The sequence below is a fragment of the Microtus oregoni genome, unplaced genomic scaffold (assembly GCF_018167655.1).
Source record: "Microtus oregoni isolate MIOR12 unplaced genomic scaffold, Mior012 000000F_ref0000247, whole genome shotgun sequence".
NCBI classification, from domain to species: Eukaryota; Metazoa; Chordata; class Mammalia; order Rodentia; family Cricetidae; genus Microtus; species Microtus oregoni.
This window is the reverse complement of record NW_024543059.1, coordinates 6,894,152-6,908,016: the sequence shown is the minus strand read 5'-3', so window position 1 is coordinate 6,908,016 and position 13,865 is coordinate 6,894,152. Positions and strand designations below refer to the sequence as shown.

The 13,865-nt window shown below is 38.1% G+C and overlaps 1 protein-coding gene across 6 annotated transcripts in view; it reads right to left on the bottom strand.

Annotated features, from left to right (window-relative positions):
- Nucleotides 1–13,865, bottom strand: part of Dlg2 (discs large MAGUK scaffold protein 2) — a 1,645,338-nt gene that overhangs the window by 1,614,080 nt on the left and 17,393 nt on the right. For all 6 annotated transcript variants that reach the window (XM_041643707.1, XM_041642302.1, XM_041642110.1 and 3 more), the window contains exon 2: nt 9,831–9,962. In XM_041643707.1, the coding sequence (XP_041499641.1) occupies nt 9,831–9,962 (132 nt within the window). The remainder of the gene's footprint in view (nt 1–9,830; nt 9,963–13,865) is intronic.

Sequence of the window (13,865 nt, the reverse complement as noted above, 5' to 3'; positions counted from 1 at the left end):
GGCCAAAGGGAAGTGTGGAAGAATAGAGCACCAAATGATCTCCCCTTCTCACGGACTTTCACTGATCAGACTCCAATAGAAGCAGAGAAGGGAAGCCGCGGTAAGGATGGCGGCCCATGATGGGAGTGGGTTTTAAAGATGACGGTGATCACAGACCATTATTAATCATGGTCTTCGTGAGTTCCTATGCTGCTGTGCTAAAGCACTTTGGTGAAAGCAACTCAGGAGACAAAGAGTATTTGCGCTAGATCACGGGCAGTCTATGTGGTGGAGAAGCCAAGGCAGCCAGGCACACAGTGTCTGCAGTGAGGAAGAAGAGGGCAGTGGACCCTTGTGCTCATTTTCTCCCTTGGGTACTGGCTAGGGTCAGAGCCCAGGGAATGATGCCGCCCACAGTGGACAGATCTTCCCACTTCAGTTAGCCTAATGAAGATAATTACCCACAGGTGTCCCCCTAAGTCCTCCTCAAAGGTGACTGTAGAGGCACATAAGGGGAAGTAAGGGGAATAAGTAGGAAAAAAATAGGAAGGTCTCTTTTGGTTATTTTTATTGTATCAATAAATTAGAATAGGCATCAGTTGAAGTTAAAGAAGTCAAGGTATGTTCTTTGAGCAGAACAGAGGTATGAAAATATTCTGAGGATAAGGAAGTAAACTATCCAAGGAGATACTTTTTTTGGTCATAAACTTAACAGTGAAACCAGTCAGAGGTCATATATATTTCTTCTGATACCCTTGGTTGCCTGTATACAGCGATAGAAGAAAGCAAACATGAGCTTAGGCAGTAGCTGATTTTTGCTAGCCAACATAGAGAGCAACAATGAATTGGAAGGTGGGTGTGCAAGTGAATAAAGACAGTGAGGAAGCACTGTTTAAGCAGGGAGAGAGGACAGTGAAGACTGAAGGAGCCAAGAGACTAGGACAGTGTGCAGAGCCAATCAAATCCATGAGATCCAAGAGACTGGGAAAGTGTGCAGAGCCAACCAAATCCATGAGATCCAAGAATGATTAGCCCAGTGTTAAGAAACAAACTGGGAACACGGGAGGGGGATGTTTCAAATTGATGTTGTATGAAAGAATTATATAATAAAATGCAAACTAAAACATAAAATCTGATGACTGGGATACAATGGAGAAATTATTGTTGGAAAGCAAATCAAGGAACTGATTCAAGAAATGAAGTCAAAATAATGACAGTCATTCAAACATGAATGCACAGAATTATAATGTGGAATATTAACATCCACTTTCCCATGACCTTCACTAGCTATGCAGTCACTGATCCTCTCCGTAAACACTCATGTTTACGCAGAATGTCATGATAAGTCATTTTATTTTTTGAGATAATATCTCTTCCACCCTTTTCTGCCCTTCAAAACCTCCCATCTACCCCTTCCCGTTCTCCTTCAAATCCTAAACCTAACATTTCCCGCTAATTGTTATTGTGTGGAGATATAGATAGATAGATAGATAGATAGATAGATAGATAGATAGATAATGTATATATTCCTAAATATAATCTGTTCATCTCTTTCATGTTACAAAAGAAATACACAAACTGGGGCAATGAAAGTATTCTGTCTGCAACAGGTTATTACAGGAGAAAATACATTTTCTCCAAACAGCTTTACATTTTGGAAAGGATATATTATTTTAAAAATTAGATTTGTACAAGGAAATATATATGAAGGAAGTAAACACATATAGATAATTTACTATAAATAGAGATATTCACCCAAAGTAAACAGATTTTATTGATGATATTATATCACTTAATGAACTCTGAGACTCGCCTTTATATTTATAACTATCATCTGGTTTTGACCAATTAGAGAACTCTATAAATACTTTCTTTAAGAATTTGTGCAAAAATTATTTCCAAAGCAGAAGGCTTATTTCTGAAAAAACAAAGTTTATTTAAATATTTTTAAGAAAAAAACTCAAGGATTTCTGAAAGCAATATTGACATCGGGTGGAGTATGTATCTCTAGGAGTTTAGTTAGAATACGTCTCCATGAGATTGGAAGTTCTTTAACTTCGTAGGGATTCATGATTCAGCAGCTAGTTTTAGGAACTAGAATACTGTCTCCATTAATGAAGCCTCAGTCGCCTTTGGTGATTGGCGGTTCTAGTCACATGCGTTGGCTTGATTTGGAACTAGACATCTGCAAAGAGAATCTAATCTTACGATTTCACAGGGCTTGCTATTTTAACAGTGTACAGGGAAGTGACGTAAGTTAGAACCTTGAGGAATCCAGGAAATACCTTTTATAAATTGGTACCACAATCTCTAGGTTACTGCGATGTGTAGAATTCCTGAGATGTCTAACACATTCCCTGGCTCCTGACTAGAGAACTATGAAGGAGGACTGTTTCTTTGGGCTACACGCTAACAAATGAACACAGAGCATTGTTAACTCTCCATCACTTGTGGCTTTTCCTGGAAGCCAGAGCTAACACGATAAGTGGATGCCTTTTCTAGGAGATACTTGTGGGATGCTTCTTTTTCTATTGCTCCTTCTTATCGCTAATTCTTTTCAACACTCAGTGCGAAAGGTGAAAAGAGTGGGAAGAAATGGGAACCAGCGCTGTGGTATCACAAATGTAACATATCATATGCGGAGAAAGAAAATTTCAGGATTTTATTGTTTGTGTCTTCGTCATACACTGCACAAGTTCTCAATATCTTATCAGCTGAAAGAGTAGTTGCTGATCCAATTTAAAGGACAGGTTTATCAAATCATTTAGATTGTTCTTCCCAGCTAAAATATACAATTTATATAAGTTGTATGTTTTAAACAAAAGATGACAACATTCTCCTACCTCTTTCAGAGTCCCCTGAGAAAGGTGACCAGGTGACCCGGTTCTGGTGGATCTAATATCTTAAACAAAATGTGTTGACAAAGTAACATGATGTAGGTAGTGGATACTCTGCTTTTCTAGTAATAATAGAACAATAATTGGGAGTGTTCTTTTCCCCTTCTCCTCCCTTTCTTGTCTCAAATGTGGGATCTGGAATGGCAGAAGATCCATGTTTGACCACACAAAACAATGGCAAAAACATGAGAATAATTGCAGAAATGTTGACAAAAAGTTCTTGTAGCTTTGATTTCTTGTGTAATAAAAATAAAGCTCTATTTACTTAAGCTTCTGACTCCAAACATTTTTTTATATTTATTTCTATCGTTTTAATCATGTGTCTGGAGAGAATATGTGCACGTGAACACAGGGAGACAAGCAGTGTCAGATTCCCCAAGAGTTAAAAATTGCAGACAGTTGTGAACTACATGACATGGGTATTGAGAACAAAACTCAGGTCCTCTGGAAGAGCAAGAAGTACTCTTCTGAAACATCTCACCAGCCCCACTTCTGAACATTTTTAATACGGAATAATATGAACTTAATGAGTTGGAAAAGAAACTCCTCGAACAATTCTTTTAGAGTAGTCATTGCTTCAAGGCATGTGTCACCTTTAATAGGACCATGAGCTCCACAGAAACAAGGCCCATATCCTTGTCAACAAATCCCTAGGGGCTAACATAGTGCCTTAGGGAGCAGAAGTTGAGACACATTTGTTCAAACAAAAGGAGTTTAACGTGTTCTTCCATGCCACACACCAACTGAATTAGAAGCAGCCCAGCCCCTGCCTTAAAGAAGCTCACATTTCAGTGAGCAATTGTACCACACAGGAAGTGCTACACTGAAACTCTTGAGCACATTCTACAGCAATGTGAGGAGGAAAGACGGGTGGCACCTGCTTCAAAGTAAGGAAAAGACTAGAGAAGTGTTTAACCGTGTGGCAAACTCTCTTTTCTTAGGACGACTGTATATAATAGCATATTGTCTACATTACACTGCTTTGTTATGTAACTCAAAAGAATATATCTCTGTTGACAGCCTTTAGCAACTGTTGCCATGCCAATTTAGGTCATCTTAAAGGACTTATTTCTAAAAATAATCTAAAAATTGTCTATTATATGCATAAAGTCCCTAAAAATACTCAGCAACCAAATGATTTGTTGGTATAATATTAGTAAAATGAGCATACTGGCTATAGGAAAACCTAAATTGGTAAAACCTGTAGTGTTCTTTCTGCCAGCTGCCACATACTGGTGGCGGGGATCAGCTCCAAATTTTCTTCCTCTACAGACCAAGAAGAAATCACCAGATTCGGTCATGCTTCCAAAAAGACAACAGATCAGATTGTCTAACTTTGTAGAGAAGTCTCCGGTACCATCAAAGCAAATTACTTATTCCAGTTTCAGCTATAGCACAAACCCAAACATTCTTCATTTAGCAGCAACCACGTTATATGCAGCCCAAGCACATAACTTTAGTTAAATGGTGCCATCTGGTGATATAAATCTTGCAGTAATACACAAAGAGCCAAGAATGGAGTTGAAACCTCTTGATGGTATTTGACCCAAAGTGTCAAACAGAAAATGTTTCATCTTTCCAAGCATGAGACTCTCAATGAATCTCGCCCAGACTATGACTGTTTAACAAAGGGAATTAGAACAATTAATTGTCTGAGTCATGTTTTATGCTTCACATTCTTGATTTACTAATTTAAAGTCCAGTGAGACTCCCTACCCAACTTAGAAAGGACATTTTAAAGGTGTAAAATATATCTTCCAATCAGACCCACTTTCCCAAGAACCTCCAATTCCTATAGTATTTGTATGATTTTCAGCATTTCAAAGACCACTTCCCCAGGAAAGTCACTCACAGAAGCCTCCACTCCTCCTCTGTATTACTTACTGGAATTGTAAATATAAACTGTATTTACAATTTTATCTAATTTGCATCTCCAAAGTACATGTAATAGCACCTGGCACAGTTGGCCAATAATGTCTCGTAAATGAATGAGGAAAGAGATGAGAAAAATACCTTTCTCTAGCCTCTCTTCCAGCTCAAGGCCTTCCAGAGACAATACTCCGAATTATATAAAAGCATCCCTTTGCAGCATCAGTCCACTTTGGTCCAGCCCCTGGAGTCTAATTATCAAACACACACTGACTGGGCATTTGTGCATATGCATTAATGTTACTTTGACTTTAAAGGATAGTTTCTCTTTATGGCCCTAGATTTGGACTTTTTAGAATCCACCTCCACATGTCTATGTAACCAAGTGAAACTTCATAGATACGTTGTGAAATATTACTACTCAAATCATAACGACTGGGATATCCCTGATCAATTTATTTAGATGAGTTGTAAAGCGCCGCGATAGACTTTAGTAACCAAGAATTTGGTATTCACTATGTCGGCCAATAAATACGTATTGGAGAGGCAGGTGAGATGACTTAGCCCTTGCCATGGAGCCTCGCAACCTGAATTGAACCATGTAGGTCCAACCCACAGTTGTCCTCTCTTTTCCACGTTTGCCAGAGAATACATGCCAGTGCATATACACACTCACATGTCTGCATGTACACACACACGTGCGCAGGCACACACATACCCACACACACGCACACACACACACACACACACACACACACACACACCACTAAGTGTAATGAAAAGTGTAATACGTAATGTTTAGCTTCCCTGGAGCGTATGTAAGGATTACCTAGTGAGTGTGACAATTGCACACGACCTAACGACAGCATCTCCATGTAACTTTCTGTTCTCTATTCACAGCAACACAGGTAGGAACTAGAATTAAATATTCAAAGGGGGGACCACTTAAATATTTCAGATACACTGCTTATTTTAAAGGTAAATTTGAGTGCACAGTATTTGTAAGTGTATGGATCCTCAAAGGACTTCAGACGCTTTAAAGTTCTTTCACCTTCTTAAAGACTAAATCGGATCTTTACAAAATGTAAGAATGAAGAAGTACCATTCGTTCATGAGTAATATTCAAACACCATGTGCGTTTCTCTGAGTGGCTAGAACACATGACTCAGAATCACCCCCAAAGAGTTATTTGGACACTATTTGCCGAGCCCCAGTTCCAGAGTCTGATTGGGCAGCAGCTTTCTGCTAAACAAGTTGATGGGTGATTGGTACTGCTGATACAAGAGTCATAGTGTGAGACCTGTTTTGAAAGACGGGAGCCAGGATATTCCAAATTCACATAATTGTACAATCCTTCACATCCATTGTAATCTAGAAAAAAATTTCTTATGGTCGGGTGACAAAAATATATACCATTATTCATATTTATAGTCATGATGTGCTTTAAATGGGAATTCTTTTGAAATTATCATACATTAGAATTTGTATAATGGGGTGCTGCAAAGATGGTTCCCAGGTAATAGCACGTGCTGCACAAGCTTAAGGACCTGAGTTCAAATCCCAAGTACCCACATAAAATTCCAGGCATGGCTGTGTGGACACGTAACCCCAAATTTTAAGGGCAGTGACAGGAGGATTTCTGGGTTTGCCACTGCCAACATAGTTCCCAATTCCGTGAGAAACCTTACTTCAAAGGAATAATCAGAGTTACACCTCAGAACACCCAAAATCTTCCTCCAGCATCCCCATGTGCACACACACAAACAAACAAAAAAATTAATTAAAAGAATTGGTATAACGGGAAATTACATAGATTTTTTTTAACTTAAAAAGGTGGCAAAAACGCATATATTTTGATTTCTGCTCATAACACCATTATAATTTAATAATTAAATAATTATTTATAGAATGCCTCTGTTCCCTACTGCATTTTCTTCATTTGTCCATAAAAGTAAACATTGTCCCATACAGTTCACTACTACATCATTTTGCTGAGAACAATGTCTAGCACATAAGTATTTTTAAATGATTGTTTATGATTATGAATAAAATTATTAAACATTTATTAATATTAATGTTTACAAACTTACATTTAAACTCTGGAAACTGTGATCATCCGTTTGACAATGCTTTCTGATCCGACCACAAGATGTCACCCTAAGCCTAACATCTAAAATGCAGTTTCTAGCACAGTCGCTATAAACTGACTCCCAATCTTCTAAAATTCAATCTCTTTCTTCTAGTGAAACCATTCATTGGAGAGTTCATCAGCAAGTATATTTACAATTTAAACACACGTGAAGTCTTTTCAAGATTAAGTTTCATAAATTCCTCTTTGTAGATGCTTAACCACAGGAACCCGCGTACACAAACAATGAAAGTGTCCTCCAAACGCATTGTGCTTGGGAGTGACAGGTATAGGCTACTGTGCTTCTCCCAAAAACTCTGCATGTAACTAAGTAGATAAACAAAGGATGGAGTGGAGGTGTTTAGTGGAAAATAATCGCTTATCGATGGCTACTTATTTTTCTATCAAAATATTAAGAAGAACACTTTCTCCCAAAATATTAAGAAAAATATAAGAACATCTGAGTTATGTATATAAGTGCAAAACATGTGTGTATCATATATAAATATGCCATGTTCTTGCTTGTTAGTGAATGATCATTGCTATCATCTGAAGTACTTTATTCCACCATGAGCTACTGATAATGAGGAATCAAAGTAAATAACAAAGGAACTGGAGAAGTCAGAAAGGCCATCAACCGTTCACCATGCTCCAGGCTTGTTCTGCTATTTATCACCATGAAAAGCCCATCTTACCATCGGATTTTATATTCTTTAACTTTAGTTACTCAAAAGAAAACATTCTAAAATGTGTATTACCTTCACAATCAGATAAAATGGTGGTTTAAGAATTAGAAAAACATTATTACTGCTTTGCAGGGAATACTGTACAGCAAGTGATAAGAGACTACAAAAGTAATTATTTCTAGAATGACGCTTTTCGTGTGCTCATAAAGGTTTTAGTTCCCTGTTCAGGTGTAACTATAGCAGCAGCATCCTCGGGAAAATGTTTCATTCCATTAACTGTTGGTGTGGCTTTTGGCATTATGAGTCTGTTTGTGAAGGTAGCTAGGATTCACTCAGGGAATTAGTTCAATGAACTGACTCTACAAATATCAGACCAATTGGTAAAGCCACAGTCTTACATTATTTCTAACAAAAAGGGGTGCAGGGTAGGAGGGGAAATCAAGCTATAGACAGTAAACCAATATCTTACTTATCAATGGCTGCCTATCTATGCTTTTATAAAGATCCGAATCCTCTTCGGGACACATTATAAAAAATGCACAGTGAAACAGTTTGCAATAATAAGTTAATGATCAATACTTCCACATAAAATTCAACAGAAAATTGTGTCTGCTGTATAATGCTTCTACATATTTAGAGTTCACCCCAGCTCTAACACTGACATGAAAACATGAAAGGGCCGGCCGGAGTAGCACGGTGTGCCGATTATTACATAACAGCATTCATTAGAGAAAGTCAAGCCACAGTAGAGGCTCTCGGCCAAGATATTTACCGCTCACTTAAAATAATGGGGAATGCAGTTGTTAGTCACTCATCCATGTAATGGTGCTACCAAATGATGACATGTTCCAAACACGCAGGCTTATCTAAGCCACCTGACGGTATTATTCCTAAGCCAGTCCCCAAAAGCTCAAGCTCCCCAGAGACAGCCAGTCTCAACTAAACATTCATCTGAATGAATTTAGATGCATTGCCATTTGGCTAATGGCCTTTATGAATCATCAACTAAATGATACTATTAATACTTAATTCAGAAACCAGAGGTTTAAAATGCTCTGTAAACACTATTCTCTAATGGTTATGTTTATTTAAATTCTGTGAGGCTCCGTTTAGAGCTGCTTTTATTCAATACTAGCTGAGATGATTACATTCACTTCTGCATTAATCCTTGCCAGCCACAATAGATGAAAGGAATTATTTTTCCCACAGGTAAGATAATTTTATGAAGCTTTTTAACTTCTATTTATAGTCAATAAATTGATTTTCAACTCTTTAAAACTTAATATTTTAAATTATAATGAAACTATAAACGTAGGGGTTTGACATTAAGTATATTCATAGTTAAACATAAATAACATATTAATAAAACAGAAACTATTATAACACCAAGCTTCATAGACTCTTGTAGTTAGATTTTCTTTCAATACATGCTAGCATTTAAATGTGACGAAAGGTCTAGTTGACACATATATTTCTTTTTAAATGTATTATGCTGTTGCTTAGCACATGCAAGTGTTGAGCTCAGTTCCTGAAGCAAGAAAACAAATAAGAAGAAATATAGTCTTCTGTCTAATGGAGCTGTTTTAATGTTCAGTTTGTTTTTCTTGAGAGAAATATTGATTGATTGGTTTTCCTTGTTACTTTTTTCTTTAAAATGGTCAATTTAAAGATATGTGAATAAATGTAAAAGATATAAAGCCAAAAATAAAAAAGATATGTAAAGCCATCTATTAATAAACCACAGCCTTGACTTTCTTCATAATCGTTAAAGAGAATGATAAGATTATCTAATTATGTTCATGACAGATTGAAAACCACTGAGTTTTCATCAGTAAACCTTTCAATTCTGGATCTAAATTTTCCTAGAAGAAGCAAAAGAGACTAAGGGTTTCCCTTTCACTTTGCTCTGAGAAGGTCAGCAGACTCACTGTGAGCACGGAGCCACACATTTGGTGCTGTACCCAACTCTGCGGCAAACTCAGGTTCTTACCTGTGTACATTTTTCTTCCCACACAAAATAGTCCTTCAATATTGATATTTTTCAATAATCTATCCCTCATTTATATTTTACAATTGTTTTTTTTTAAGTAAGAATAAGGGGAGGAGGATCTGCCCTTTGAGTAACAAGGAAAATTATCACAGATTTTGTGTGTGTGTGTGTGTGTGTGTGTGTGTGTGTGTGTGTGTGAAACTTAGCTATCTAGGACATTATTCAAGCTATTTAGCCTGATTCTGGAGATTGAGACTGTAAGTAATTTTTGTAATACATACCCAGCAAGGCTTGAAATAAGCTGCTCTTAAAAACACTCATCACCCTTTGGACAGCATTTTTCAACAGCTGCTCCTCGGGTTTTCTCAATTTTTTGCAGTAGTCTTCCAGTAACGACAAAGCTCGGTCAGTATCTGAAAGACACAATTTTTAAAGTCTACCATGCGGTCCCGGAGAAGCCATTGATCAAATTTGTCTATGCTATAGCTGTGCTTCTGATTTCATGACAGAAATAACTCAGCAAGTGATCACCTGCTCCAGGAACTGCCCAGTGAAACGGATATCTGCATGCAGTGCGGTTTCCTTACAGTCTTGTCTTCCCAAAGAATCTGCAACTGTGCAACAACACAAACCAAAAATCTGCTGCTGGCTAGATGTTCACATAGTAAATGCAACTCCATTTAAATTGATGACTGCCTAAAATAACATCAAGCATCCTTTCTGATCTGTGAATTTACAGCCCACAATTTCTGCCTTATTTTCCATTTCCATGCCTTTCGAATGCACACAGTGCCCAAATCATACTTACTTTCCCTGCCCACTTCCCTCTACACACACACACACACACACAATTTCACTACTCCCTGTACTACCATTGCCTCGCCCCAGAAACAGTGCTCCATTGAAAGGGCTATCACCTGTGATTGTTGTAGTGGTGTTGGGCCACCAAGACACCAGGTGGAAGCTGATAACAGTGTGTGCCTTAGTTCTGCCCACTTTTAGATTGTTCTTGGTGGACTATGGGCTCAGGATATAATACGGCTCAATGACAGTGGTGGCTACAGGTGTAACCTAGGACCCAGAGACTGACCCATCTACAGTGACTCTGCCCAAAACCAGATAGAATCGGCAGTGCAAGGCTGCAGTAAGTGCAAATGAGGAATCCAGTCCTACCCTGGCCCCAAGAGAGACTCTCGTGAGGACAGAGTACACTTAAAGACTGGTACAGTGACACAACCCTGTAATCTCGGCCCTCAAGAAGCGAAGAGAGGAGGACAGAGGATGGAAAATATAAGCAAACCTGAGCTTCACCGCAAAATCCTGCCTCAATGCACCACGGGTTGAGGATATGGCTCAGTAGCAGAATGCGTACCTAGCTTAAGGCTTAATTCTCCCTAGCACTGTAAACAGTAAGAATATGACAATGGTGTCTTAGACACAAACTTGGGGCTGATTGCCCTCTAGACTGAAATGGCAACATCGCCAATGGTAACTTCAAAGCAAATTTCAAACTGGACACCATCCAGAGCTGCAATAGTGGAGGTGACTATAGACTCCGAGAAAAGAAGCAACCCCTACTTAGAATGTCTGGAGATTCACAGGAGAAGGACTAGATTAAACAGCTCATCCTCTTATGCCAAGATGATATCTATGCCAATGAGCTTCAGGAATCTTCAGGAAACCATCACCCAACAAAACATTCAAAATAAGGTGCCAGAAACCGACCAGGCAGTACTCACTACGGGAGAATTCTGAGATAGCATATTCATGACAGTACCTTTAAGAAAAGTCAATAAAATTGAAGACAAAAAAAGAGAAATGTTGAAATAGTCTAAGAGAAATTTAGAGATAAAAGCAATATAAACATAAATATTGAGACAAAAATAAACTAGAGAATTTTTTTTTTGAAATGTGAAAGAAGACATCAACAGAAGCCTAAATGGGACAGAAGAAACAACCAGGGCCAGTGAGAAGATCGAGACAAAGTGTCTGGCGCCAAGCCTAACAACCTGAGTTCAATCCTCAGACCTACATGGCGGAAGGAGAGAAGCAATTCCTACAAGTTGTCCTCTGGGCACCATGAATGTGCATGGGCACATACACATAGAAAGGAAGAAAGAAGGGAGAAAGAGGAGGGGAGGAAGGGTAAAGGAGGGAAGGTAGGAGAAAGGAGGGAAGATATTTTAAATTTCATAAAAACAGTGAGTCTGAAGACTCACAAATGGAGGATGAAAATGGACTGGAGAGTGAAGAAAGCCCAAAGAAGCGTGAGACAAGCATGAAAGGTGCAGATACTCTGGTTACTGGGAGCTCAAGAAGGACGTGTGAACGCCACAGGGGTTAGAAAGTACATTAGAAGAAACAATAACACAAAACTTCTCGATCCTAGAAGACACAAATACTCAACATAAAGTCAAAAGTCAGGCCAGGAAGGGTGGTGCACACCTTTAATCCCACCACCTAGAGGCAGATGCAGGTGGAACCCTGTGAGTTATTTCCAAGCCAGCTAGGCCATCATGATTCAAAAGGAGGAAATAGTTCAGAACACAGTATGTTTAGTCAGCATTAGAGCACACAAATATAGACAGCAAATAATAACAGAGCCAAGAGAAGCACTCAACTCCAATATCATAATAGCTGGGGACTTAACACCCGCCTTCAGCAGTGAAGAGATTATCCAGAAAGAAAAGTTAACAAAGAAATGCCAGAGTTGAATTAGACCTAAGAACAAATCGACCTAACAGGTATCTATACAAAATGGCTTCCAATATCTTCTGTTGACATTTTTCTCATCAGCGTATGGAACAATTCTCAGGACAGATCATATGACAAACCACAAGGTAAGTCTCACAAATTTTTTAAAAAGTGAAATTGTGCTTTATCCTTTGAACACATGCAATTAAAAGTCCAATAAGGAGAAAAACCTTTGGAAACTATACCAATGCATGGAAATTTAACAACTTAATTTTGAACAACCAATGAAGCAATAAATAAATCAATAAAGAAATGTAAATTTTCTTGAAACAAATGAAAATGGAGATACAAGATACCAAAACATAGAAATAAAAAACAAGGAATCTAGAACAAACCCAATCAAAGTTCTCTACCTTGGTTTCTGTTACTATGATAAACACAATTACAAAATAAAAAACTTTTGTAGGAGAGGATTGGTTTAGCTTACCAGTTACAGATCATCATGAGGAAAAGCCAAGGCAGAAACTCATGTTCTCAGTTCCGCTACCTTTCTTACACAGCCCAGGCCCGCCTGCCTAGGGATGATACTACCCACAGTGGTCTGGGCCCACATCAATTAGCATTAAAGAAAATGTCCCACAGACATGGCCCCTGACGGAGGTAAGTCTTCCACTGAGGTTACTTTCCCTGAGTAATTTGACAGCCAACATTAGCTATCACACAAAGATAAGAAAGGTTTCCATAATGAAAATTAGAAAACACTAATCAGAATATGAAAGAGAACAGAAAAAACTTAAAAGATAGCCAGCGCTCATGGATTGAAAGAATTAGCATTGTAAATTGTTCCTATAACCCATTGAGATGTACAGATTCAATATGATCTCTATCAAAAAAAAAAACTAGTGACATTTCTCACATATCAAAATTCAGGTAGCAATTCTCTGATGTGGGATGTCCTTCTATACACTGTGAATATGTATTTCTCCCATTGGTTAATAAAGAACCTGCTTTGGCCTATGGCAGGATAGAATATAGCAAGGGGAAATCCAAGTAGAGAGAGAGAAAGAAAGCAGGCTCAATAGAAATGCTAGCAAGCTGACCATAGACAGGACGCCAGAACACCTAAGATAATGCCACAACCATGTGGCAATATACATACTATTAGAAATGGGTTAATTTATAAGCATGAGATAGAGGCATTAATAGCCTAAGCCATCAGCCAAACAATTACATTTAATATTAGCCTTTCATAAGTGGCTGTGGGGACCAATGGGTGGGACAGAAACTGGTCCAGAGGACCAGATAGGACAGAGCATACTTTCAGATGCAATTCTCAAATTATACAAAATTGCAAAATTTAAAAGGCAGCCAAAGGTACTTCTAGAAAAAATAAACTAGGGGTGGGAGTGAGGAAGTAGAGGTATTATACTATCTAACTTCAAAACATACTGCAAAGCTATAGTGATCAAAGCAGTGATCAAAGCTGCATAGACCAATATTATAAACTAAAAAGGCAATTTTGAAATTAATATGTGAATCTATAGTGAGATAATTTGAGAGAAATTTGCTAATAATACACACCAAAGGAAGGGCAATCTTTTCAATAAATGGTGATAAATTGA